General features: G+C 38.6%; 1 protein-coding gene across 1 annotated transcript in view; it reads right to left on the bottom strand.

Annotated features, from left to right (window-relative positions):
- The window catches only part of LOC149138930 (uncharacterized), a 44364-nt gene extending 23069 nt beyond the window's left edge, over positions 1 to 21295 (bottom strand). The window contains exon 1 of the mRNA XM_089450530.1: positions 20497 to 21295. Within this exon, the coding sequence (XP_089306656.1) occupies positions 20497 to 20981 (485 nt within the window). The 5' untranslated portion in view covers positions 20982 to 21295. The remainder of the gene's footprint in view (positions 1 to 20496) is intronic.
- Positions 21296 to 27048: the final 5753 nt, after the last annotated feature.

Genomic DNA, 27048 nt, shown 5'->3' with positions numbered 1-27048 from the left:
TTTGCTTCAATTTCTGTTGACCCTTTGATGCTAGAGTTGCATTCTCCTCCTCCTCCTTCGTCTTTGTGCCACTCCCACTGCTTCCACTGAGGTTGACCTTCACTAGGTCCCTCCTTAACTCCTCTTGTTGAAGAGTTGCCCACATCTCCTCCCATGAAGGTAGTTTTTCTCTGCCCAATATGCTTTGGACGAAAACTTGCCATTCATTTGAGACTACATTCAGGGCTATCCTCACCATCGTGGTTGGTTGAGGAGTGGACCCCACTACAACAAGCTGGTCTCCAATGTCTTGAAGACGCTGAAGATAGAGGTACACCCCTTCTCCTTTCTGCATCAAAGTCCGCTACAACTTCTACTCCAAATACATCTTTCGTTGTTCAGAAGAGCCTTCATACAGAGAAGACAAGGCTTCCCACATCTCCCGGGTTGTATCCTTGCCCTGCAAGTGTGAGACCACATCTAGGTTGCACGAAACGGGTACGAGTTTCCGAAACAGGAAGCGATATGAAACGCGACCTCCCCAAATTTTGGAAACGAGGAAACGCGAATATATATATATATATATATAGATATATAGATATATATATATATTGAAAATATATATATATATATATATATTGAAAATATATATATATATATGTGCAATCATAAAGCTTAAATGATACATTATAATTTATTACACTTAAACATGAAAATTTAATTTAAATCACATTTACTTATGAATGATCACATAATGAAAATAAAAATATCGGAATATCCAAAAGCAACCTTTACTATATATCCAAATCTCAAAATCAGCCTTTATTTATATTAATATATGAGGCTGCAAGTACAATAAAGACTATAAGGCTGCAAGAGAGAGATCCAAATCAGGATTTTCTGCATCCACATCCCATTTTTTAGAAGGACCACTGTTGTATTGGGAGTCTCCTCCTACATAGTCGAACAACCTTAGTGCTCTTGATTAAATACAAGTTTCATACCCTAGTACCCTACATGATCTTGATTATTGGGAGTTTCCCTTGCATAGAGGGCTTGGTTCTCTTGATTAAATACTAGTTCCATACCCTAGTACATAATAAAATCCAATGGAAACATTGCAATCCCCCCAATCCTGAAATCCTGAAAAACAGATAAGTCTGCTGGATTTTGAGTGAGATCTAAAATTCTACTTTCTCCATATGAAATCCAATGAGGGCGAAACCACTCTCAAACATCCTGAGTCATTTCATGGTAATGTTAAAAATTTAAGTAAAAGGATGAAAATGAAAAATAAAGGAGAATATCACCTTTACTTTAAGAATTTAACATTACCATGAACTGCATATGCCCAAACTTCCTGATGAACTGCATATCAACACTAGGGCAAAAATTCACCTTTATAACTTTAGACACGCATCTAGAAGCAACTAGAAGTCACTAACATACCCTAAATATAAATTTAAAACAAATTAAAAAAAACACAAGTTAATGAGGAAACGTGGGTCGTACGGCCATGAAACGCGTTTCCGGCTGTACTGGCCACGTTTCCATTTCGGGAAACATGGCAGTACGGTCGGAAATGCGTTTCCTGGCCGTACCAAACGCGTTTCCGTGTTTCGTACCAGTTTCCGTACGGAAACGGACCTCTGTACCACGTTTCCTGCAACATAGGACCACATGATCTCGAACTCCATCAAGAATGAGCCTCTTTGCCTTCTCCTGCTCAGCCTTGTACTCCTTCTTTTGATCGTTGTCAGCAGGAACAGCTACAACACTATTGACGTAGGCCTCTAGATCATATTCCTCCAAAACAACTAAGATTTTGGTCTTCCATATGACATAGTTGGAAGCTCCTTCCAACTGTCTTGAGCCCATGCAATGCCATTTCACCCAATTGTCGAACTGACTCCTCTAGTCACTGCTTAGCACTGCTCAGCGAGTGAGAAATTAGAACTTTCTAGCAGAAAGTTCTCTGAGGAGAAAATTCCCCTTCTACTTGTCTTTGTTCTTTTCCAGCGAATTTCTGCCCCGACAGAAACTGCGCCCTTCAAGCACTACGCTGAGGCTCTACGTCACTCCCTTTGCCTCTACAAACTCACGAACTGGAAATCGTAGCTCTATGTCATCTAACTCAGAGAAAGATTTCCTCGGATTTGCTTCCTAGCAAGGACTGCGCAATCCCTTCAAGGGAATTCGAATTGCTGCCAAGTGCAGCTTTCGGCCTCACTTCTTAGCACTGGATTTGCTCTTCTTGTTTCAAAATCAATGCTCTGATACCATTTGAAAATTCCTACACTCTGAAGGAACCCCTACTGCAACAAATATGAATCACTTCACCTACTTGATTTTTTAATATACATTAACCAAGTTATTCTTCTGAATACTCAAGCAAATTACTTCTGCAGCCTAGACTAATTAAATATTTCATCTCATGAAACAGAAAACAGAGCAAAGAACAAGATACATAGGACACACTTATTTTTGGACACAATAGTCCCCGGAAAAAACCAATGCGGGAAAATCGATGCAGCAGTTCTGAGGGTTTATTATTATGCAGGAGAAATATCTTAATACAAATCTAGGATGCTCATCTAGAAATCCTTTACAGAGAAAATACTGGCAGAAAATCTGAGTGAGTTTTACCTCACTTCACCCGGCAAAATTATGGTTGATCTAGCACAAGACTGGCTAACCCCGTCTATTTCTGCGCTGGCTCTGCATCAACCCTGCATCACCTTCTCTGTCCTCTGCGTCAGCTCTCCCGGCTGTTCTGGCAGTTCGGATTATGCTTTCTGCGCTGGCTCTGCGTCAACTCTCCCGATTGTTGCGGCAGTTCTGGATTTTGCGTGACAGGCAACTTTTCTGCGTCAGCTCTCCTGGCTTCTACGCTACCTCTCTGCAAGCTCTCTCCACCTCTCTGTCAGTATTCTCCGAAAGTCCTCCCAGATTCTCACTGCCCCTTTGCTGCAAGATATCCCCAATCGATTTTCCTCTTGAGAACTTCTCACCTCAGAAAATTGATTTCCTCAATCTCTCTGTGTGTGTTTCCAAATGAACCCCAAGCCTCCATTTTATACCTTTCTTGATGAGTCTTCAACGGCCAAGATTAAGTCTCTAATCAACAGCTAAAATTAAAACATGACTTGATCCGCCTTCTAGATCATTCTCACCCATATTTTGATTAATACCCATTAATATTTTAATTTCCTTAAGTTTAGATTTAGGAACTCCATTAAAAATATTAATTATTTTAATAAAAAACAATCCGAGTGGAATTTCACCATTGTTTTGGGGTTCCTTAAAACTCATGTGCCTTAGCCTCTCCACCAATTTTCAAGGCTAGAGCACTTCCGATGGTACCAAAAACTAACAGCCAAAACCTCTCACCTCTAGAGAGGAAAACCCGATAAAATTCTTCTTCTACATCTTCAATTGATAAGTACCAAGACCATGACACTGACCCTTGACTCTAGTATCCTCTTTCAAGAACCTTGTCACCAACCTAGTCTTCCTTGTCCTTCCTTCTCTTGCTCCTTCTAGAGAAACTCGGTCTCTACTTCTTATGCTACACCTTCACAATTGCCCTAGAGAATCTCGATCTCTACTTTTCTATTCCAGAGGATTCTTTCCTTCGCTATCCCAGAAGAAACCTATTCACTGCCTCCCAGAAGATTCCTTCTTCGCTGCCGCAAAAGAATCTACTTCACTATCCCAGAAGAATCTGCTGCCCCAGAAGAATCTACTTCGCTGCTCCAGAAGATTCTGCTTCGATTTACCCAGAAGATTCTTCCTTCGATACCCTAGAAGAGTGTCCTTTTTACCTTGGAGAAAACCCTTTCTAATTGCCTACTTTTCGCATTTCTTTCTGCACTTCTTCGCTAGAATTGAGTTCGAACTTGATGCTTAGAATGGAGGCTGAGTTCCCCTACTTATACCCCTCTTCTCTGGGTCTTTAGGCCGACTTGACAACTAGATGTAGGCCAACTTGTTCTGGCAGCTCTTTCGATGTTTCTAGGCCTACTTTACATAGATGAGATGACCTTTTACAAAGTGTAACATGACTTCATTTACATGACAATGACTCTTAGATAAAGATTTTATGACTAGATGACAAATAAATCCTAAAAACTCTCAATGGCAGCCTTGACTCAAAAACAAAATCCTTGCTCATGAAACCCATGAAGCAAGTCAATATAATAATTTTCATTTTTTTTATTTACATCTCTTTACATAAAATCATAATTACATGTCATTATGAAGACCGAACCTAGTTACATATTTCAACAAATTTTTGAGATACAGATTGTACTCAGATTATATCATTGCTACTTAATAATAAAAACCCTCAGCTACTGCACCGGTTTTCCCAACTTGGGTTTTTTCCGGGGACTTTTGCCTAAAAATAACTGTGTCAAATTTTTGTGTGTGCATGCCAGTGTTTTCTCAGATTGCAGTTTTTCTTCTGTAATATTTTATTTGTGAAGATTGCAATGCGGATTATTCGTTGTTTGTCGTAGCAAATAAATTGTTAATTAATTTACAGTTAGAAGAATCATTTCCAGTTGCTGCAATAGAATTTCAGTGGTGAAATTTTCACACAAAGCAACGATGCAATGACAATGAAAAATGCAAGAGGAAAGCCAAGGCAAGACTTATATGACCAATTCACCAATAGATTTGTCACAACGCTATCACTGTGAAAATGCACCAGATCTAAAGAAATCAGACCAGCAAGCTATTAATGTTAGATTACTCCCAAAATTCTTCTTGTAACTCAACCAATTCAATGTTTATTTAGCCCTTTAATCAAGATGATGTTTCTTTAATATATTAGGCTTACTTAAGAGCAAGATGCCAACAATTACATTGTTGTAACAATTATATTAGAGTGCTGCAAATTCAGATCAGATTTCTGCAATATGTATCAGACTTCAGAAATGCATAGGACAGCCAACATAGATCAACTAGATTGATTAATTAAACCCTTGTAATCAAGATATGATGTCTTATATGAGTTATTAGCTTGTTATTTAGTTGATTAGGCTTATAATTTGATTTATATGCCACTGAAATCTTCATGTTCATATCTGATTTATGCAACAAGTGAAATAGAAGATAGGGAAGAAACCAAACCCTTAAGGCCTCTACGCATTTGACCAGTGGCTGATTCAGCTAGTCAAGGCACCAATGAGGCTAGTTTGGCCTTGAGTGCACTGCAACCACAAATGTAAGTATAATAGACCAACAACTAAACACCCCACAGGAAGACAAGATGAGCCTCGTAGGCTAGCAGCGATGGATCCAATGGCTGGAATGATGAATCAAATAAACTTTTGACCCTTGAAACCCTTACTTGATTGATAATAAGCCTGCAAAACCAAGTTTAGCTCACAAAATGGAAAAAAATTGATGGAAAACCACTGCAAACCCTTGCCCAAATTCATTATAGGCCTGCAAAACAAAGTATTAGCCTTGAAATCACTTGCAAAAATTGAAATTGAGGCCTTCTAGGGTTGCGGCCTAGGCTTGGAGGCCTAATTAGAGTTGCGGCCCTCTTGGAGAGGCCTAAAATGGTTATGTCTAGGCCTTAGAGGCCTGATTAGGGTTGAGGACTACCCAAAAATGGCCTCTAGCCCTTACAGCCAGGCCAATCTAGCCTCAAAACGCTGAAAGATGTCCCAAAATGACTTCAACCTTGAAAATCCGCCTACAAAACAACTTCAGAAATTTTTTGCTCAAGAAAAACCTCTTTGCAGCAACAGAAAAAACCCTCTAGTGCTAGCAGCTTCCTCGTCCAGGCCTAGCGTCCAAATTTGGGCACTTGGGCCTTGTAGATCTTGGTCTCCAAATGCCAGATCTACCTTTCCCAGCCCAACGCACTTCCCAGAAAGGTTGGACGGCTCCTCCTAAGGCTGACGCTGGCCTTAAAACCCCAACAGTTTGGACTGCATAATGGCTAATCACTTCTGCTTCAGATTTGCCTTTGAAATTAAGTGCCTGCAAGATGAATAAATAAAGCCCAAGACACAATATCTAGAAATTTCTAAAATTAAACCCCAAAACCATTATTTACAAATAAGAAAATTAATTTGCAAGGTTAGAAATAATTTATAAATTATTTACAATAATTTACAAGAGAAAATTAGCTCTATTTAGCAAATAAAACATTATTAGCCCAAGTAGATTTTTCGAAATAAATTGATGGAAATAATTTTAAATTTTAATTTATTGGCCAAACCCTCCTGCCAAAAACTAAATTTTAGATTAAAACTTGAAGCCAAACAAGATTGATTTCTTCCCTCAATCTGTGTACTTGGAAATTTCCAAGGGTTGGAGTACCTATAGATCTCTATTCAAATCAAAAGATTGATTGTTAGTTCAAAGGGACTTAGATCTATACTCAAAACCCTCAAGATCTAGAGATACCTACTAGATCAAGTGAGCAGAAGTATGTATCCAAGATTCAACGCCTAAGGCAAGATACCTGTACCAATAGATGTTCCTAGTCCCAGCTATTGAAATAACAATACTCAGTAATATTTCAAATTTAGAGCATGAGGCACAAAAATACCAGCACATACCACAAATCAGCGAGACAGAAACACCTTGAATTGAACCCCTTATTCTTTATTAATGCAAAATTCCAACAGAGCTTAGCTCAATACAAAATTTCGATCTAGTTAGATCATGATTACAAGAGGAGCTTGAGAGTTTCCTTACACAGAAAAATGAGAAGAACTAACCCCTCCAAGTGGAAATAACGGCTAGCTTGACTTGATCCTAGAGAATAACGGCTAGTTGCTTCTTGATCCATGCCAAAATCAAATCTTGTCTCTTGATCTTGAAAATTTTCGAATTTGTTGATGAAGGCCTTGATCCTAGTCCAAAAAATATTTTTTTCAAGCTTTTTTCCTTGAAAAATGATCTTTGACTCAACCACCATGGTCCAACGACTTAATTTTTCTCAAAAGTTTGACTTTTCCTTTGATGGAGAACCTCATAAAATTATTTTCTTTTGGACCCACGAATTTCTTCTCCAAAATTTATTTTTTCCACTTGCAGGGTAATTAAATTTCCCTTCATTTTAATTTTTGGATAATTCCTGGCTAATTTAAATTTTATTTTTGCCAGAAATTAAAAGACACGGAGGGGATTAATTATTTTTCCACCCTCCAAGTGTATCTAAAATGTTTTAGTAATGATGTTCTAATTATGAGGAACCATTCACCAAAAATATTTCCCGGATAACACTTTTACATCAAAATATTACAATATCAACCCTTAGAAGGGAAAATACGCATAGACATAGACTCTTGAGACTCAACCAAATTCTGTGACAATACACATGATCTAGTATGAAAAATACATAGACTCGATAAACAATAAGACTCACCTAAGACCTCATCAATGAATTCCACCCTAGCTTTGGGATATATCTGGGAGAAAAACTCTGCCAATTATCCGTGTTTACAAACACACATAATTTGGGGAGGTTAAAAAATCCGTAGGATAAAACCTTTAGAGAAGAATCATAGGCTTACCTAGGTGTTGTTACATGGCTTAATAGTCATACTTGAATCATTTACAATAGTTTTGCAAAAATTGGGATTACAATGATGAAATTGACTCAAAAAAAGTTTGTCCGTTGCTATATACTCTGCTTCTCGGACTGTTAATATGTACATGGTCAACATATGGCTCTCCATGGGGACACATTGCTTCGTTGAAGGAAAGTGAGAATCCAGAGTCTTGTATCCAAGAAAACAAAAAAACATTAGGCAGATATCCACTCTAAATCAAAGTCATCATATATCATCTATTGAAATAGAAATCCTATTCTAACAATGAAACTTAACAACACAAAACATAAATGTTGAAATGAAAACTATCTAATGACAAAAATAAAATTATATTCTAATAACATAAATGAAACTTATCTAAGGGAGTAGGGTTAGAGATACAATGCAAAGGATGCCCTATGGCATCATATGTCATCCCTGTGGCTTGCTTGCTAACAAGTGGATCCATTGGCTGCTTATCTGATGTTTCTTGTTAAATCCTGGTTCTCTTAGGCTAATGAACGTCTTTAAGGTCATATGGCATACTCTCATCAAAACTCTTCCTCTTTCCCCTTTTGTTCATGAAGTGTGATGATTTGGAACCTTGGGTTTGTTCTGTATAGGCTCAAAAAGGTTACTCATTACTAAATTGTATTATGTAGGATGATCTTGGATCTCCACACCATCAGGCCTCCTTGGGTTTTCAACATGATGACTTCTTTCAACTTCTCAGTATAATCTAACCTTACCACCTTCAGTTGCAAGGATAGTGGTGTATGATAGGTCCAATTGAATACATCCTCTGAGATTTGCAGGGAACTTTCGAGATAAGAGGGTTCAAACAACTTTACATCTTAGGGCTTCCCTAAATTGCAAATTTTGTGGTAATTTTACCAATGATGTAATCAATAAATGCAATATAAACCACAATTGAGTGAAGATATCCACTATTAAAGTATTTTTTGAATTTTTTTATAAGGAATCATTTTTTAAGGTATATGATCTTTTAGGGTTTTTATATTCAAAACTAATTACAAACATACAAAAAAAAATTCAAGAAAATTTGAGATTTAAATTTTCGTAAATAAAATGATTGCAAGTTGTTGGAATAAGGATATAATCCTTTTTCCACAAAAATAAAGGGCAAGGAAATATGTCCTCTCTTGATTTGGCATCTCAATGCTTGAAGTTTTGAAACACTAGGTGGAACACCACGGATACAACCCTAGCATCCAAAACAAGACAAGTAATAAAACCAAAATTCCACTAAGAGGGCCTTCCAAGAAGAGAATCCCCCAACCAAGCAATCAACAATTATTGACGATAAGGTTATTTAACTCTAGAGGGGAGAATGAATCGTGTCCCAAAAGAGAACAACAATACCTTGAATGAATTAAGAGAAAGTGTGAGGTGAACCCTAGATCTCTTCTTCCAAGGCTCCTTCAATCAATTAACTTAGTTTTGCAGTAACTTCATGTTGCTCCAAAAATTTTCTTTGAAAAATATTTGATCAACCAAACAAAAGAAGAGAATTCACATGTAAACACTTTTGTCTCATGAAAAAATTCACATTGTATTAGATAGCTCAACAAGTTCACAATGATTTTCCAAGGAGGATAAGGCCTATATTTATAAATAAGGCTCTTCAAAATATCCTCCTTAGTCTCCCACAAAATACATAACTTGCCATCCACAAAAGCTTAAAAGTTAAGTTAAGAAAATTATTTTTCAAATTTTACATTGGATCTAAGTTGCACGATACGGGGAAACGAGTATGAGTTTCTGAAAAGGGAACGAGTACGAAACGTGCGCCCCCCGCCCCCCCAAATTTTGGAAATGAGGAAACACAATATATATATATATATATATATATATATATATATATATATATATATTAGGACATTTAAGAAATATGTGCAATCATAAACCATACATGATACATTCTAATTTATTAGGTTATGATTAAATTGTCAATTGTCAATGCATAAACTATAAGTCTCTAAGTTTACATCACATTTACTCATGAATGATCACATAATGAAAATAGCATTATCCAAAATCAGCCACGAGAAATTTCTAATTTCTTGTCTCGTGCTTGATTGGGAGTCTCCTCCTACATAGTCGAACAACCTTAGTGCTTTTAATTAAATACAAGTTCCATACCCTAGTACCCTAGGTGCTCTTGATTATTGGGAATCTCCCTTGCATAGAGGGTTTTGTTCTCTTAATTAAATACAAATTCCATACCCTAGTACATGACAAAATCCAATGGAAACATTGCAATCCCCCCAATCCTGAAATCTTGAAAAACAAATAAGTCTGCTAGATTTTGAGTGAGATCTAAAATCTACTTTCTCCATATGAAATCCAATGAGGGCGAAACCACCGTCAAACATCCTGAGTCATTTCATGGTAATGTTAAAAATTTAAGTAAAAGGATGAAAATGAAAGATAAAAGAGAATGTCACTTTTACTTTAAGAATTTAACATTACCATGAACTGCATATCAACCCTAGTGCCATCGGCTTGAACATTAGGCTGCCCCACTCAAAAAAAATCTCTTTTTTATAACTTGAGAGAGGCATCTAGAAGCATCCAGAAGATATTTTAGTTACCCAATAAAAAATTAGAATCGAAAAAATAAAAATAAAAGAAAATGTCAAGTGTTAACTGGAAACTCGTTTTCGACTGACTGGCCATGTTTCCCCAGCGTGAAACGGGCCAATACGGACAGAAACGAGTTCCCAGGCCGTATAGTACGAGTTTCCTCGTTTCCCTTTCGTTTTCGGCCGGAAACAGACCCCTTAGAAACATTTCCTACAACTTAGTATTGGATAAAGCCCAAAAGAGGCAATCATGCTACAACAAAGAGGCCAAACATTTTGACCTCTATTGACCAAACATTGCAATCGTGTCTCCATGGCTAGCTTGCTTGAAAAATCAGTTCTCTTGTGGTACAACGACTTTATTTGACCCATCTTTGTTGATTGATGTAGCTTGGACAAGTGTTCTAGTCTTTGGTGGTGTCAATGAGGCTAGGAACACAAGAGCAGAAAATATCTTTATGCTCAAGTTAGTCTTTTGAATGAAAATGTCTTAATTAAATTAATTAATCAGTTTTAATTATTTTACTAAGTTTTAACTTAGGGAAATAGATTAATTAATTAGTAATAATTGAGACATGGATGATTTTCCTTTAGGACTTCTGAAAAAAAATTAAGTGATCTTAGCCACCGATTAAAACATTTCAGATCTAGATCTTAGTCGTTGATTCTCAGCAAGAGATTTTAAGGAAATTGATGGGCAGCCTTGGAGATCATGATCATGGATATTGAGTTTGACAACAATGAAGGTTTCAGCAGTAGTTAAATCAGTGAATATTTTTAGGGGTTTTTCTTTCATCACTATTTTTACAATTTCCAAGATCTGGAGGAGGAATTCTCCCAGAGTTCATCTGCAGATGAGGTGGTCGAATTATTGAGGCTGTGAGGGTTCCAGGAGGATCATGTTTTCTTTAAGAAGCTGATATTTCTTATGGACGTTGTATTTTCCAAGAGGAGATCATACGAGATTGCAAGAGGGTCATACAAGTTGCTAGAAGAGCCGAGAGGTTGATTCCATCTAGGTCGTGAGCATTAGAGGGTCTAGGAGCCGCACATGTGAGGTCGTACAGTCTGTATTTTCCAGTGTGAGGTCGTGTCAAGTTGCATAAGGAGGTCGTGAGCCTTCTAGGGGTCAAATCGACATGTGGAGGTGAAAAAATAATTTTGTCGAAGCTTTGTTGGGGTTTGGCAAGCAGTATTGTAATATTTATCAATTGCAAAATTTGTTGAAGATAATAATAAAATCCTCAAATCTGAAGAAATGATTTTCCCTTCACGGTTGTTCCAAGGAAATTTTGTCCAAAATATTGTTGTCCATTTTGTGATTATCTTTTCTCAGAGTTTTCGCAATTTATTTTTTGGTCAATATTGCAATCGTGTTTTTATTCAGTATTTTCAATAAAATAATTTTTCTTAGAATTAAATACATTGGATAATTACTAGTTGATTGCAATAAGCAATAGTTTTATCGATTTTTCACGTGGTATGAAAGCAGGTGTGAAGCGTCAAGGTTTATGGTATGAAAGCAGGTGTGAAGCGTCAAGGTTTACCAGAGTAGATTAGCACAGGAGTTTGGAAGAGGAAAGCCAAGGATTTAATACCCAGATCAATTTCTTCAGTTTGATCTAGATTCACTTAGAGGAATTTTACTAGTGATATTTTCTGCAGGAGAGGCCGCAATTTTCAATCAAGTAGTGAGGTTTCTAGAGGGTCGGGTTGCCTAGATCTAGCCGCACGGTTTGGGTATTGAGGTCGTGTTAAGGGCTGAAATACTCCTGGAGGGTTGTATTATTTTCCAGGAGAGCCAAAAATTCTCAAAGAAGCCGAGATCACTTGCAAAGGGAGAGCATGAGGTTTTTCAGATACTTTTGTTGGCTGGTAGAAGAGATATTTATTTTTATTTTCTCTCAAGGCTTCAATAATGGCTTCAACAAGATTAAGGGATCAATATAAGTTGGGTGGCACATCTAACTTTGGTGTCTGGAAAGTTCAGTGCCTTCTTATTTTAGAAGAGCATGGACTGAAGGAGTTTGCTACAGCACATATTGTTGTACCAACAGATCCTATCATGTTGCATGAGTACCAGAAAGATGATGCCAAGGCCAGGCATATTATTCTAGATGGGGTCAAGGACCACATTGTTCCATATTTAGCGAAAGAAAATACTGCCAAGAAGATAAGGATACCATCAAAAAACTTTTCCAAGATAAAAATATAAATCGGAAAATGGACCTAAGAGAGAAGCTTAGAAGCACCAGACAAAATAAGGGAGAGAACGTTATCAGTTATCTCACTTGCATCAGGACAGTCAAAGATGAGCTAGTAGCCATTGGAGAGAAGGTCGATGATGAAGAGCTTGTGAGAACAACCTTGAATGGGTTTCAGAAGCAGTGGGATGTTTTCGTGCAAGTGGTTAGTGGAAGATTTGATTTTCCTACCTGGGACCACTTGTGCAACGACTTTGTGAGAATTTCTTAATCTATATAGCAGAAATCCTATTGCAATCACTGGTTTATCATCTCCTACTTGTTCTTTACATTCAACAAGTTATTTAATTACTTAAACAGCGATGAAAACACTATTGTAGCCTACACATACATACAGATCGTGAACTGAAATAAACTGAGACAATCACACAAGGGACACCGTTATTTTTGGACAATCGTCCCCAGGAAAATCGGTGCAGCATATAGAGGGTTTGTATTATTAAGCAGATTTCTTAATACAACTAGGGTGCCAAATCCAGTTCAGCCAACAAAGAATAAACCCGACAGAAGTACGTCTATCCGCAGACAAATATTTTGGCAATTCCAGCAACTTGGTGATCAAACCCCACATATGACAATGTTGTTCCCAGTGCTGGCAGTAATGGCTGCTCCAAGCTCTGCGCTAGAACTGCGTCGCCCTCCCAGTGAGCCTCCCTTGCTCAGAAATCGATATGCTGAACTGCTGCTCTCTCTGCCCCACAGAAAATCCCAACGCTTCCTCTAAGGGACTGTGTCAAACCCTCTAGCTTCTACGTCACCCTCTCTGGAGCTATGTTGTCTCTCCTGGTGCTGCTACTGCCTCTCTGCTATGTATCCTCAGCCTTGGACTGCAGTCCCTCTGCTGAACTGCCCCTCTCACTGCAACTCAAATCACTTAGCTCGACTTTCTCAGCAAACCACGCCCCAAAAAAATCGAATTCCTTGATCTCTTGGTGTGTCTCCAACTGACCCTCAAACCTCCTCTTATACTTTTCCTATTAATGAATCAATGGTCGTGATCTAATCTCTAATGAACTGATAAGATTAAAACAGGCTTGATCGTCGTTACTTAGAACCTTCTCACCCATATTTTTATTAATATACATTAATATTTTCATTTTCCTAAGTTTAGACTTAGGAACTCATTAAAAATATTAATTATTTTAATAACTCCTTATCCGGGTGTAATTTCTCCAAAATATTTCTGGGTTCTGGAGATCTCATGTGTTCTAGTCCCTCCACAAAATTTCAGAGCTAGAGCACATCCGATGCTACCCAAAATCAACAGACTTCACACAAGAGGAGCTTCGACTGAGCCTTGTGAAAGGCAACAGTGGTACTAGCAACAGTTCCGAGCAGAAGGGAGATGACAGTGAGAATGTTGCTCTTGTGAGCAAGGGAAAAGCAAAGAAGGGATCCAGTAAAGGGTCCAACTCCAAGGAGGAAAAGGACATGTTGAAGATCAAGTGCTATGGTTGTCATGAGTTTGGCCATTACTTGGCCGCACAAGAAGAAAGGTGACAAGAAGGGTGAGAAGCATACAGTGGCAGTCACAGATGAGCTTTCTAGTCGACTAGAGGATGAGTTTGCACTCATAGCTTGTAGCAGCAGTCCAGGAAAGTTGTGGCATAGTGGAAGGAGTCATGGGGTGACAGGTGTTCTAGATGCGAGCACGGAGCACAATGGTGTACAACGTAGAACACCTTCCTCGCTAAGAGGGAGTGTTGGTTGATGCAGCTCAGACAAGTGCTTTAGCCTCTAGTGGTGTCAATGATGTTAAGAACACAAGACCAGAAAATATCTCTCCAAGATCAAGTTGTTCTTTTGAACGAAAATGTCTTAATTAATCAATATCAATTATTTTCTTGAGTTTTAACTTAGGGAAGTAGATTAATTAATTAGTAATAATGGAGACATGGTTGATTGTCCTTTAGAGACTTCTAGAAAAGTTTCTAAGTGATCTTAGCCATCGATTAGATCATTTCAGATCTAGATCTTGCCCATTGATTTCTCAACAAGAGATTATAAAGGAAATCAATGGGCAACCTTGGAGATCATGATCATGGTTATTGATTTTGACACCAGTGAGTTTCAACAACAGTTGAAGCAGTAAATAATTTTGAGGGATTTTCTTTCTTTAATATTCTTCCCGTTTTTTAGATCTGGAGGAGAAATGCTCCTCAAAGTTCTTCTGCAGACACAGAGGCCGAGTTATTGAGGTCATGAGGGTTCTAGGAGGGTTGTGATTTCTCTGAGAAAGGTCGAGATTTCTTGTGGAGGTTGCATTTGCCAAGAAACAATATGAGATTGCCAGGAGGGCCACACGAGTTTCTAGAAGAGTCGAGAGGTTGCTTCCATCCAGGCCTTAAGCATCAAATGGTTCGTACAATTTGTATTTGCCAATGTGAGGACATGTTAGGTTGCAAAGGGAGGTATCAGCCTTCCAGAGGTTAGATTAATTTGTGGAGGTGAAGAAATATTTTGTTGGGGTTTGGAAAGTATTATTGTAATATTTATCAATTGTAGAATTTGTTGAAGATAATAATAAAATCCTCAGATCTGAAGAACTGGTCTTCCCTATGGGGCTTTCCCAGGGACATTTTGTCCAAAATATTGTTGTCTATTTTGTGATTGGTTTTTCTCAAAATTTCCACAATTTGTTTTTAGGGTGAATATTGTGATCGTGTTTTTATTCAATATTTGCAATAAAATCATTTTGCTCGTAATTAAAAACATTGGATAATTATTAGTTGATTGCAATAAGCGAGCTTTTTATCAATTTTTCACAATCTTTGACCTTCAAACGAGTTAAGGTATGGTTGGTTGCTAGGGATAAGTGAACGACTTCCTTGGGTGACTTCTTCTTGCTTGAATTTGGATTGTTTTTTCTTGAAATGCCACTTTTCCTTGCTTGGAATCTTCAAAATTGACTTGAGGAAGACTTATCCTTACATTGTCTTGCTTGCTTGACCCTTCGGCATCAAAATTGAAAACTCGAAATCCTTAATTATAGACAGCTAGTTGTAGTAGGGTAAATCTGGCTTGAAAATAGACCTGAAATTTACTTCTAGATGCTTGAAATTCCCTTAGGGGCTTTACTTCACCAACATGTTTCCTTGACATTGCTTGCAACGAGCTATTCCTTGCCTCGAGAGGGACTTTGCCTCCTTACTTTGCCTTCAATCCATCCAACGGCTGCCTTAATTGCTTGATAATGTTTGTTCTTTGACCTTCAATTAACCTTGTTTTACTTGCTTTAGCCCTTTAGGGCTTGCTCACTTATTACCTCAACATCTAGCTTGGAGGGGCCTTTCTTGCCTTATTTGATGAATTAAGCTTGCTAAGCTTGCTTCAACTGCTAACAGCCAGCGTGATTAAGCAGATATTGACCCTTTCTTGGAGTAATTTAGACTTTATGCTTGGTAATTAGTCTTGGGGGCTCCAATTTGCACACTCAAGCTCCAATGTTCCATTACTTCTCTCATGATCCTTCTTTACTCCATCAAAACAGCCCCAAAAGAGAATTAGATCATGCCCCATGTGGTGTACAAGTGCTTGAAGATGCCACCTTGGCTAGAGTGTTGTGCTGATTTGACTTGTACAAGTCACCTTCTTGCCGCATCTTCTTTGTCCACTTCATCACTGAGCTTCAAATTATGTTGCTTGCAATGCCACATGGAAAGCCCCTTTGCCCCAAAATTGGGTCCACTGTTGTAACTAGAGTTTTGTGAGGGCATTTTAATTGCTTTGAAAGACAAGTGGTTCATCTAGGCATAGAGAATCAAATGGACACCTTCTTTGCCTCAAAACTTGTAGCATGATGCCTCGGGAGACACAAATGCATTGGGAACTATGAGACTATTAGGATGCAAAACCAAGGCCAAAGGAGAGTGCAAAATACATAAGACACATGGCACATGTGGGGTAGGGGGTGCACCGGGATTAGAAGAGATAACGTTAGGGAAAAGTACATATGGTGATCACCCTTACAAGGCTTTATTGACACAAGTGCTCCCTTAAACCATGATTCTTAGCAATGCCTATTCCATGATACTCGCACACCATCCCAAGATATAAAAATATCCATCAAGGCAGGGAGTTACCACCCACCAGGCGGAAGAAACAATACCAATAATAGCCATGGCCATCCACACCAACAGGGATCTAGGAGTCACTTTCACAACAACAAACACCCACATGGCTTTACAAGGCTATAAGGCACATCCTTTGGGCTTATACAGTGTGGCCAAAAAGTTTTGGAGTACCCCTGTTGAAAGAGGAGTAACACTCACTAGGAGGTCTCTTATCAATTTCAAGGAAGAAACATTCAACATGTAAAAATTATCCAAGATTTTCCATAAACAATTTGCATTTAAACATGGCGCATAGAAAAACCCTAGCAATAATTAATCACATGTAAAACAATGAAAAATCTGCAATGAACTCACAATTCTTCCATGAAAAAACCTTCTTTCATTCCTAAAAATACATCTACAAGACATAAAATCCAATCTCCAATAGCAAGAGCACCATAAAACTTGCATCTCCACACGTAGCAAGTTCAACAAAGGCTAAGTTGAGCTTTCAAGAAGAGGTCAAAATCCAAGTATGATGACAAAAAAATGTCAAGTGAGTGATCCTCAATATATATGAGGTCTATCACTCACTAATATTAGCCTAGCATCTTTGTAACAAGTTTAATTTTGAGTATGAATCAAGATAAAGGGTTACCAGCCAACCTCATAACTCACAATAATAAAAATAAGCCACAACCACCCACACATGTGGGTCAAACTCTCCTCGAGCATGACATCATGCACTTTTGGTCAATAAATGCTATGAAGTGCATGAAATGGGCTAGGTGGGTGTCCCATCATAATAATCAACTCCATCCCTAAGGGGAAGCCCTCAAGACATCCCTCAAAATTGCTCCATGTGTCAAAACCATGCTCTGGGTGCCCTGTGTCATCTTCAAGGGGGCTACAAGTATGATGTTGCATGATCTCTCTCTAGCCCTGGGGCTCCAAGTGGTAGTACAAGCCCTCCCTTCTCATTGAGGATGACCATCATCATTTGGACTCTAGATCAAGTCATACCTATCAAACAATGTCAAGGCTAGCATAGAGGCATGCTAGGTTCACTCAGTTGGGTACATCATCAAGAATCTCCAACACCAAGCACAAGGAGCTCAACCTTTCAACATGGGGGAGTGCTCTAAGGTGTCAATCAACTATTGGAATAATCAAAATGCCCAACGCTCTGCTCTGAAGGGGCAATGCTACATCTGCAAGGTCATTACTGCTCTCTGAAAGTGAGGTACGACTTGGGCATCATGTGTAGTGGAGGCATGAAATGTGCCCTCAAGGCCTTTGTTGTTATATGAAAGGCCACCTGGCAAAACCATCTGAAAATCAAGTGAAAGTTACCAATCATTAGGGGTAGTGACCATATATGCATCATGGTGGACCATACTTAATTGTTAAGGACGTAATAATAATTCAAACTAGGATCACCTTCAAATATCTAACTAGATCAAGTTCCATAAAAGTGTTCCCTACCTTGTTAGAGATGGCTAGATGGTCAACCCTACTAGGTGCTTCCAAGGGAGGTGACATGTCCTAGGTCAACCCTTCAAATCATAAGTGACATGTCCTAGGTCAACCCTTCAATTCATAGGTGTCTATGATAACATGGCAACAGAGGAGAAATGCTTCATGGCAAGGTGTGATTGTCATGGAATTAGTTGATGGAGGCCTATCATGCTGAGTGTATAGATGTATGGAGGGAGACATAGTGGAGGCATGAGTTACCACTTTCCTTGGCCTGCTTTTTCCATTCTTTTGGTGCGCCTTTTACTTCTTTTTTACTATGCTTTGATGAGGAGCATAGCTTAGGTGTCCAAGCTTGTTTTTAATGATATAACATTGATTTACCCTTTAAGGATGAGTCAATTTCTCACTCATCAGGGTTGGGACATACAAGGGTTCCTTTATTATGTGATGGAGCATCTAGTGCTCAGGAACCGAGTAATGGCTAATGAGGGGAGTAAAGCTCATGCTAGGTTTTTGCCCACACACCATCTTTTGCATTTTAATTTTAATTTTTCTTCATTGTGGCCATTGTATGGTTTTTCCTTTCTTGTAATTGCATCAACCTCCAAGGCAAAGTTTCCAACCCAGACTCAAGTATGAGTATATGAGGGTATTAATCCCAATGAACCAATGACAGCAAACCCGAAGAAAGAACATGAAATCAGGGGAATGGTGAAGAGTGGTAAGTATGGAGTGGTTATGCACACACTCCTCTAATCCAAGTTTCCCAAGTAGTGTCTCTCCTATAACCCTAAGGCCTCAAAGGAGGTCCCACTGGACTAGGATCAAAAAAAAGACCAACCCCCCTGGTAAGTTGAGAGAACAAGTTTACAGTCAAGGTCAGTCCATGTTAGAATGTCCAAAACATTAAGTAAAAGCACATGATTATAAAATGGTTAAAGTACATGCCAGGTGATGACCCACCTTTCTTCAAGAGGAATGCCAAGTGGTGAGAGGTGTTTGACTGGTGCAAATGGCAGAGGAATGTGTAATATCATCGTATACTGAGCAAATGTAGGGCTGCTGGCTAGCTAGCTGTCCAAAGCTCCTATGGGGTTTCCCATTTTTGGTGGGTAACATTTGTCATTGACTAATGCTCATGGGAGATGAGTTATGCATGGATGACATAATATTCTAGACAGTTGCCTGAAAAAAAACGACATTTCAAATCACAATTTCTTTATTTTTTCCAATAACACGCTATTTCTTCCTATGGGTTTTAGTCGTGGGAGATGAGTTATGCATGAATGGTATAATATTCTGGACAGTTGAACCTGAAAAGAAATGACATGTCAAATCAAAGTTTTTTTTGTTTTACCAATAACATGCTATTTTTTCTACGAGTTCTTATCTTAGATTTGGATCACTGAAAACTCATAAAGTCGCCTATTTTCTGTAGCTTTTGCAGCAATGAGTCCCATTTTTAGTGTATTAAACTGGTCTCGCAGAGAGAAATAGGAATTTCAGACAAAATCCTAATAATGAATGAAAATGGTCTCATAGAATAAAAAAAAAAAATAACCATGAATTTCAGAGAAAATCCTATAAATGGCAAAGAAGATGTTGGTTCACTGATGAGGTCGATGGAGTATTAAGCCATGTATTTAGTGTGTGAACATGGTCCCGTAGAAAGAAACTTAAATTTCAGAAAAAAGCATGAAGTACAGAGAAAAACTTATAAATGGCAAATAGGGTGTTGGTTCACTCACGGAGTTGATGGACTTTTAGGACACATATTTAGTCTATGAAGATGGTCCCACGGAAAGAGATATTAATTTAAGACAAACAACAGAAAAGAGACATAGCATGTGAGGGGTAGACTGAGTGGTAAGGACTAACGGTGTGAATGCCGACCACTCGGATCAAATCCTGTTTAACCTCATTGCCTGATTGAGGACTCTGAATGTGAAAATTGAGAGTTATAGTGGCAGTACAAAGGAATTGACCCTGGGTCTCATGGGTGATATTCTGCCAGTTGCCAATTCCCTAATCCGAATATACAAAATAGTAAAACAGAAAAGATACGTAACTTTTTGTGCACAGGTGCGTGGTTAAGTGGCAAGCAACGAGGTGATTGGGCTTCCATTAGAGCAAAGACTTTGGTTCAAACTCCCTGAATGGGTGCAGATAAGACCAGGTGCAAATCCTGGATGACTGTGACAGTGCAGATACGCCCCTCGTAGCAGGGGAGCTTAGACAAAGATACTCTATGAGAAGTATTTTTTGCAAAAAAAAAATGCTATAAACGGCCAATTGGGTGTTAATTCACTGATGTGGAGGTTGCCGAGGTATTTAGCAGTCTATCAAAATACATTCCAGCTGTGATCCGCCACATTGAAAGGCATGAGTTTCAAAGAGGCTGTGAAGCAAAAGGGAAGGAGATTTTATAGTTATAGAAGCTGTCGTCATTCCTGTTATTATTTAGACGGATGATTATGGTGAAATAGTCACTCCTCAGACCTGGCACTTAACTAAGGCAAGGAAAGTCTGCTCTATGGAAGAAAACTCTACTTACCCTGCTTCAGCACGGGCCTTTTGAGTCCCAATAGCAGTCTTGTGAGCAGAACTGTTTGCATGAGTAGCAAGTGCACTCTGTTGAAAATTAGTGCTCCCCTGCTTCCTGAATGCATTCCTTGTAGCTGTATGCCCATGTGCTTCACACACAGTGCAAAACATCCGTTCTTCGCCATCAACATTTCTGGTGAAGGCCCATGGATGCATTTTCTGCCACTTCTCTCTCCATAGCCGAGGGCCTCTTCTCCTCTTCCTCTTCAAGCGAGAGCCCTCGACCGCGTGATCACCATCGTCAACATAAAGCCCATTTTCTGCCCGAATTACTATCTGTATATTATTCTCCTCCGCATTGCGAATGTCACCACCATCATCCTTCTCAAGGCACTCATAGACAGCATTGCTGCTGCCCATTTCAACAGAGGATCCATCGAGGGGATTTCCCAGAAGAGACATATTGTCTAGTATTTCTGCATAGTGATGATCCATCAAGCAATTTGCCTGACAAATTTCAAGAGCACAGTTCAGTTTAAGGAACCCACAGTTCCGATGGAGCAATGTAATTGCCTGCAGTGGCTTCCCAGAGGAGGAGGAGGGGTGGTCGGAATGGTGTCTTGAGAACAAAACCACAGCTGAGTGTCACAATATACCATTTCCCTTCGACAAAACACACCTGCAATCCCTCCACTCGGTGACATCCAAATAGTGCAAAAACATAAGTATCATCAGAAAACCAACGAAGTATTATCGACAACACACAATTGAAACATTGCGGGAACGGGCCAGATTATAGCGACTTTAATTTTAATCCAGTGCAGGCGCATGGCGGTCGCCATTTTATTAATAATAAAAACAAAAAAATAAAATAAAAGGAGCAGTTTTGTGTGTCTCATTCTTTTGAGTATTTACACGCATTTCCAATGTCGTTAGATGGCAGATGTGTCTGGTTATGTTTATAAAACGAAATTAATATATATTTATTTTCGTTTTAATATTAAATGAAATTATATTTAAAAAATAATTAAGGACGAATGTAATTATGTTATTTTATTTTAGATGTTCATAATTATCATGAGAGATTTGATATCTATGGTCACTTAATAGGTTTGGAGTTAGAATATATTTAGAAGGGTTAGGAGAGATTTGATTTATTATAATGTTTTTAATAATAATAATATTTATTTTTAAAGTCACAGTCAACCCAAACACCAAACACCAAATTGGTGTATAAGACTCCTTGTTTGTTTGTGGGACAAGGGACCCACTTCCGCACAGCGATTTCATTGCTAAATCTACTAATGCATATTTTTATTAATAAATAAATAAAAAGTAGTAGTTAGAATTAATGATATTTATATCATTGTTTTATATAATCTAATATCATGATTTAATTTTTCATCTTATCTAGATTATAAACTATACTTGATAGTTTTAAAGGCGTCAACAAATTATTACCTAAAAAATTTTAGCATACAACAATATTCTTATTAATATCATTTACTTGTTATAATATTAATATTTATATCAATAAATCTGATCATTTATTTCATTTTCAATATAATTAATATTAATATAATTGATAAGAGTTTGTCTCCTTTTAAATAGGTTACATTTTGCATGAATTCATACAATAATATTTTTATTAATATCATTTACTTACTATAATATTTATATTTATATCAATAATTTTATTTATTTATTTCATTTTCAATATAATTAATATTAAGAAGAAGAAGAACTTGGGCGGCGAACTAGGGTTTTGCTCGGCTCTGGCTGCGGCCTGTGCCTGCGGCCGTGGGGCTACTTAGACTGATTTCTGTGCGAGGGCTCGACCTGGTGCCTAGCTGCTGAGGAACTCAGGCTACTGAAGTTTCTGCGACCAGTTTCGGCGGAGTGATCTTGTCCTCGGCCCCCCCATCTCTCTCGCGCGGTTTCCTTTCGACTCGGGCTTTAGGCTAAGCGGCGGCGGCGTTCACTGGTGCATCGGCGGCTCTCTGCTCACCGTCAGTCATTCTGCCTTGAGGTTCATCAGGGGTTTTCGGCCTTGCGACTTGTTCTGCGCCGCAGGTGGGGCCTAAGGTTTTTTGGGCTTCTGATCTACTTCATGGGGCGAGGTGGCTGCCCTAGTCACCTCTGCCCCCGGAACTGACCCGCCTCAGCTCGTTCCGGGACTTGTTTGGGCCCCTGTGCTGATGGCTGGGTACATTTTTGGTCCTCTGCCTGTCACCAATGCAGCTATGGGGAGTGTTGAGGGTTCAGTGATGCAGAGTCTGTCTCTGCATCCAATCGTGCCGCTCGTCTATGGTTGTTGCTGATTTGGTTTTGTTTTTTTCTGGCTTCTCGGGGTATTTGGGTGGCTCTCTTTCACTGGCTTCTACGGATTTTGGTGGAGAGTTGAGGGGATGGCGGAGGTGACCTCCCATTTCGTGCCTCTCCCCACTGTCTTTGGACTGCCTTTTGAGCCACATCTGCACATACACAGAAGCTCTTGTTTTATTTACTGTTTTATTAGCTTGTAAGGTTTGGCGTATACGCCTGTTGGGGTTTACACACCCTTTTTATGGATGCCCTCTCTGAGGGCTTTACTGCATACTTCTCTGAAGTATTGGATATTGTAAGTGGCTACTGCCACACTTCTGCATATGCCTTGGCATCTACAACATGTAATCGCTATTATTTTTAATAGAAATTACGAACTCTATTTTCCCCGGAAAAAAAAAATTAATATTAAGAATATAATTGATAAGAGTTTGTTTCCTTTTAAATATGTTATATTCTACATGAATTCCATGGGTCAATACCAAAGGTTCTCAAAAACTTAGAGCTCAAAAACCACTTAACTTGAAGTTTAAAGTAGGGTTATTTTTTTTTATTAATTTATTAATTTTGTTTGCATACCGTTCTCATAAACCTAGAGCTCAAAAATCACCGGTAAGTTGAAGTTTAAAGTAGGATTATTTTTATTTTTATTATGTTATTAATTTTGTTTGCATAACATTAGTACAAGAAGAAAAAAACTTGAGATGTTATATTGAATCATGTTCATTAAATTTTAAGTGAAATTGGGGTCGGATTCAATGCTTGAATCTATGTACTACAATTAGGACTCATTCCTTCAGAGTGACTTTGGACTGGAACTTTATCCATTTGAGCCTGAGTGTAGGCAAAGAGTGCTTAGGTGGGGGGGTGATCTGAAATTAAAAACATGAAGGTTTCATACAAAGTTTACAAGTAATTTTATGTCTTGTGGGCAATGGATCAAGTTGCAAAAGCACATAAACTTAGTGTTTTTAGTTTAGTTTGCATAAATAAAACAGAGAAAAATGAACCATAAACAACAACAAAACTCAACAATTTGATAATGGAGTTAACCTCTTCTTGGCTACATCTCCAAATCCAGCTTCCAATGTTGGGCCTCTTCAATCATATGCTCAAATCTGAAATTACAACAATTTAAAATGCTCAAATTGCAAAATTAGTGTTACCAATGGATTTAGAATGTTCAAAAACCCCTATCTAGACTCTTCTTGAGCTCAAAAAGGTTAAAAACTAAGCAAGATATGCTTCTTGGAACCAGGCTCTATTATATGTCCTGCAAATCTGCATTTATGGCTATCCATTCTACGAATTCAGTCTTTCTTCCAACCGCCGAGCGATAATTTCGCTTGGTGTTAGCGGGATTCCTGTCGAAAAGGTGCAAATTGTCACCTAGTTAAAAGCGTCGATAACCCTTAGCGTCGGATCAGGATCACATTAAATGCCATATGGTCGGGGGGTTGGGCTAACTGCCCACCCCCGCCGGCTTAGCCTTCCGCTCTGGTGGGTACTGGTCGTGTGGTTTCCATATGTCTTGGGTTGGGCACCACGCACCATCCCATCTGTCCTAAACCCTAGTTGATGGTCACATCTACCACCGTGAACCGAGGGCCACGGCCTATCCACCCACACCCTCCATTATGGCTCCTCCACTTTGGTAACATGATTGCATATGACTTGGTGTTGGGGCCAAGTACCCTATCCCCTTCCCCCATTACGTCAACAGCTCCTTGTTAAATCAAAATTAAATCAAACTGGGGTCGCATATATATTAAGAAATATTGTGTGGTGTAGCAGTAAGGTTGGAGGTTGGTCCGTTGGAGGTCTAGGGGTCAAACCCCACAGAGGCCCTTCAACCTTTATACAAAAAAATTGACCAATCACTGAGGGCCACGTGGCACCCTCCCACTTGGCCACATGGCACCTCATCATTGGCCCACTTCATAACCCTTCCAACTAATAAAATTGCGCCACCTAACCTAGTATAGTACTGCCACATGGCGGCACAGGATTAGTCCATACCATCCACTGTTCATGTCCAGTCAGATGTTGACATCAGCATACGGTATGCCTAGTCAACAATCTAGTCAACCCTATTGCTTGACTTTTTAGTTGTTTGGCTAAAACTTCATAACGCGATAAATTTAGCATACGATGTTGGTTTGAGGCGATTCAAGCGGCATTGGATTTAGGATGATGAGCACTATGATCTAGCGCTGGTTTCGAGTAATTTCAAACACTTTTAATTTTGAGCATTCTCTTAATCCCCTTGATCATTCCTCTCCATTAGAAGCTTTTGGACCATCAAAATGTTGTTTTCAGTTAGCAAGTAGGTGAGGGTCCAACTCCCTCACCCTTCTGCTCTCAATCCACCTGGCCTTACTTAGATTAGTTCCCTTGAGCCCCACACGAAGGTACTCCACATTGCCTCTGCGTGAAGTCCTTATCCTCCTGTCAAGGATAGTATCTTGCTGCAATTCTTCTAAGTATTCAGGAGAGAAATATTCTATGGTTGGAATCTGAACATTCTCTCCTTGATCTTCAATCATAGGAGGCTCATATAATCTCAAGTTTTCCACATTTACAACAAAGTAAATTTGCATATATGGTGGTAAATCTAATCGAAATGCATTATTACCAATCTTCTCCAAGATTTTAAAAGGACCATATTTGATTGGCTTGAGCTTTTTACCTTCACCTTGGAGTCTTTCCTTGCTGATATATAGCCAAACTTAATCTCCCACCTGGAAGTTGTGGTCAACACGATGCTTGTCATGTCTTGCCTTGTACTTGGCTTGAATCTTCTCTAATGGTTCATGTACCATCTGATGCACCAATTGAATCTTTTCAATAAAGCGTTTGGCTTTGTCTATATCATTGTGTCCATCCACCACAACATCTTTCCCAAAGATAAAATTTAAGGGAGATTTTGGTAAATATCTTAAACATGCTTCGAATGGAGATAACTGAGTCGAAGAATGCTTGGCTTTATTGTAGGCATGTTGGATGTAATGTAAGTGTTCATCCCAAAGCTTGGAATGCTTGTTGCAGTATCCACAAAGGAGATGTACTGTTGTTTTGTTTACCACTTCTATCTGCCCATCGGTTTGTGGATGAAATGATGTGCTCTTCTTCAACTTGGTGTCCATGAGTCCCCATAAACTTAACCAAAATTTGCTGACAAATCAAGAATTTCAATCAGAAATAATATAAGTGGGAAACCCAAAGTGTACCCATACATTTTGGAAGAATATCTTTGTGATTTGTTCAGATGTAACTTTCTTCTTACAAGGCATCAAAACACACATTTTACTTAAACGATCCATAACAACATATAAAAAATCATGACCTTTCTTAGACATATGTATTCCTTCAACAAAATCCATGGAAATACTTTCCCAAGGACGAGAAGGAATAGGTAGTAAATTATGCAAACCCAACTTTCTATTGTTAGGCTTGTTGGTAACACACATGGAACATCCTCTTACATATCTTGAAACACTTTCATTCATACGAGGCCAATAACAATACCTCTATAATTGTGCAATTGTTTTGCCTACACCAAAGTGAACAACAATAAGAGAAGTATGGGCTTCCCTTATGACATTGACTTTTTCACCCCGTGGAATACACAACTTGCCAAGATGATATGACAACTTATCATGAACATGATAATCTAACTCTTCAACATGATTGCCTTGAATCAAAATTGCAAAACATCTTTAAAATCGTCATCTTGAGCATACTATTCAATATAACTTTCATGCATTATTGGGTTATGCTAAAGAATGACAGATGCATTAACAACAGGCTTTGACAACATATCAACAACTTTGTGGTTTATACCTTTCTTGTACCTGATCACCAAATGGAATTGTTGTAGAAATCCCATCCATCTGAAATGTCTTATTTGTTGTAGCTTGACTTGTGATTGTAAACATTTCAAAGTTTGATTGTCACTATGAATAATCATTTCTTTATCCATCAAATAATGCTTCCATTTATTCACGTTTTGTACCAAACCATACAACTCTTTATCATAAGTTGGATAGTTAATTACTACACTCGTAAAGGTTTCAGAATGATAACAAATAGGATTAGCATGTTGCATCAAAACTGCTCATGTGGCATAATCACTTGCATTGGTTTGAACCTCAAATGGTTGCTTAAGATCTGGAAGCGCAAGGACTAGCGTTGTATTGATTTCCTCTTTCAATGTATTGAAGGCTTTTTGTTGCTT

The sequence above is a fragment of the Pinus tabuliformis genome, chromosome X (assembly GCF_031772625.1).
Source record: "Pinus tabuliformis cultivar Carrire ecotype Pingquan chromosome X, CPIR1, whole genome shotgun sequence".
Classification (NCBI taxonomy): Eukaryota; Viridiplantae; Streptophyta; class Pinopsida; order Pinales; family Pinaceae; genus Pinus; species Pinus tabuliformis.
This window is presented reverse-complemented; position numbering and strand designations above follow the sequence as displayed.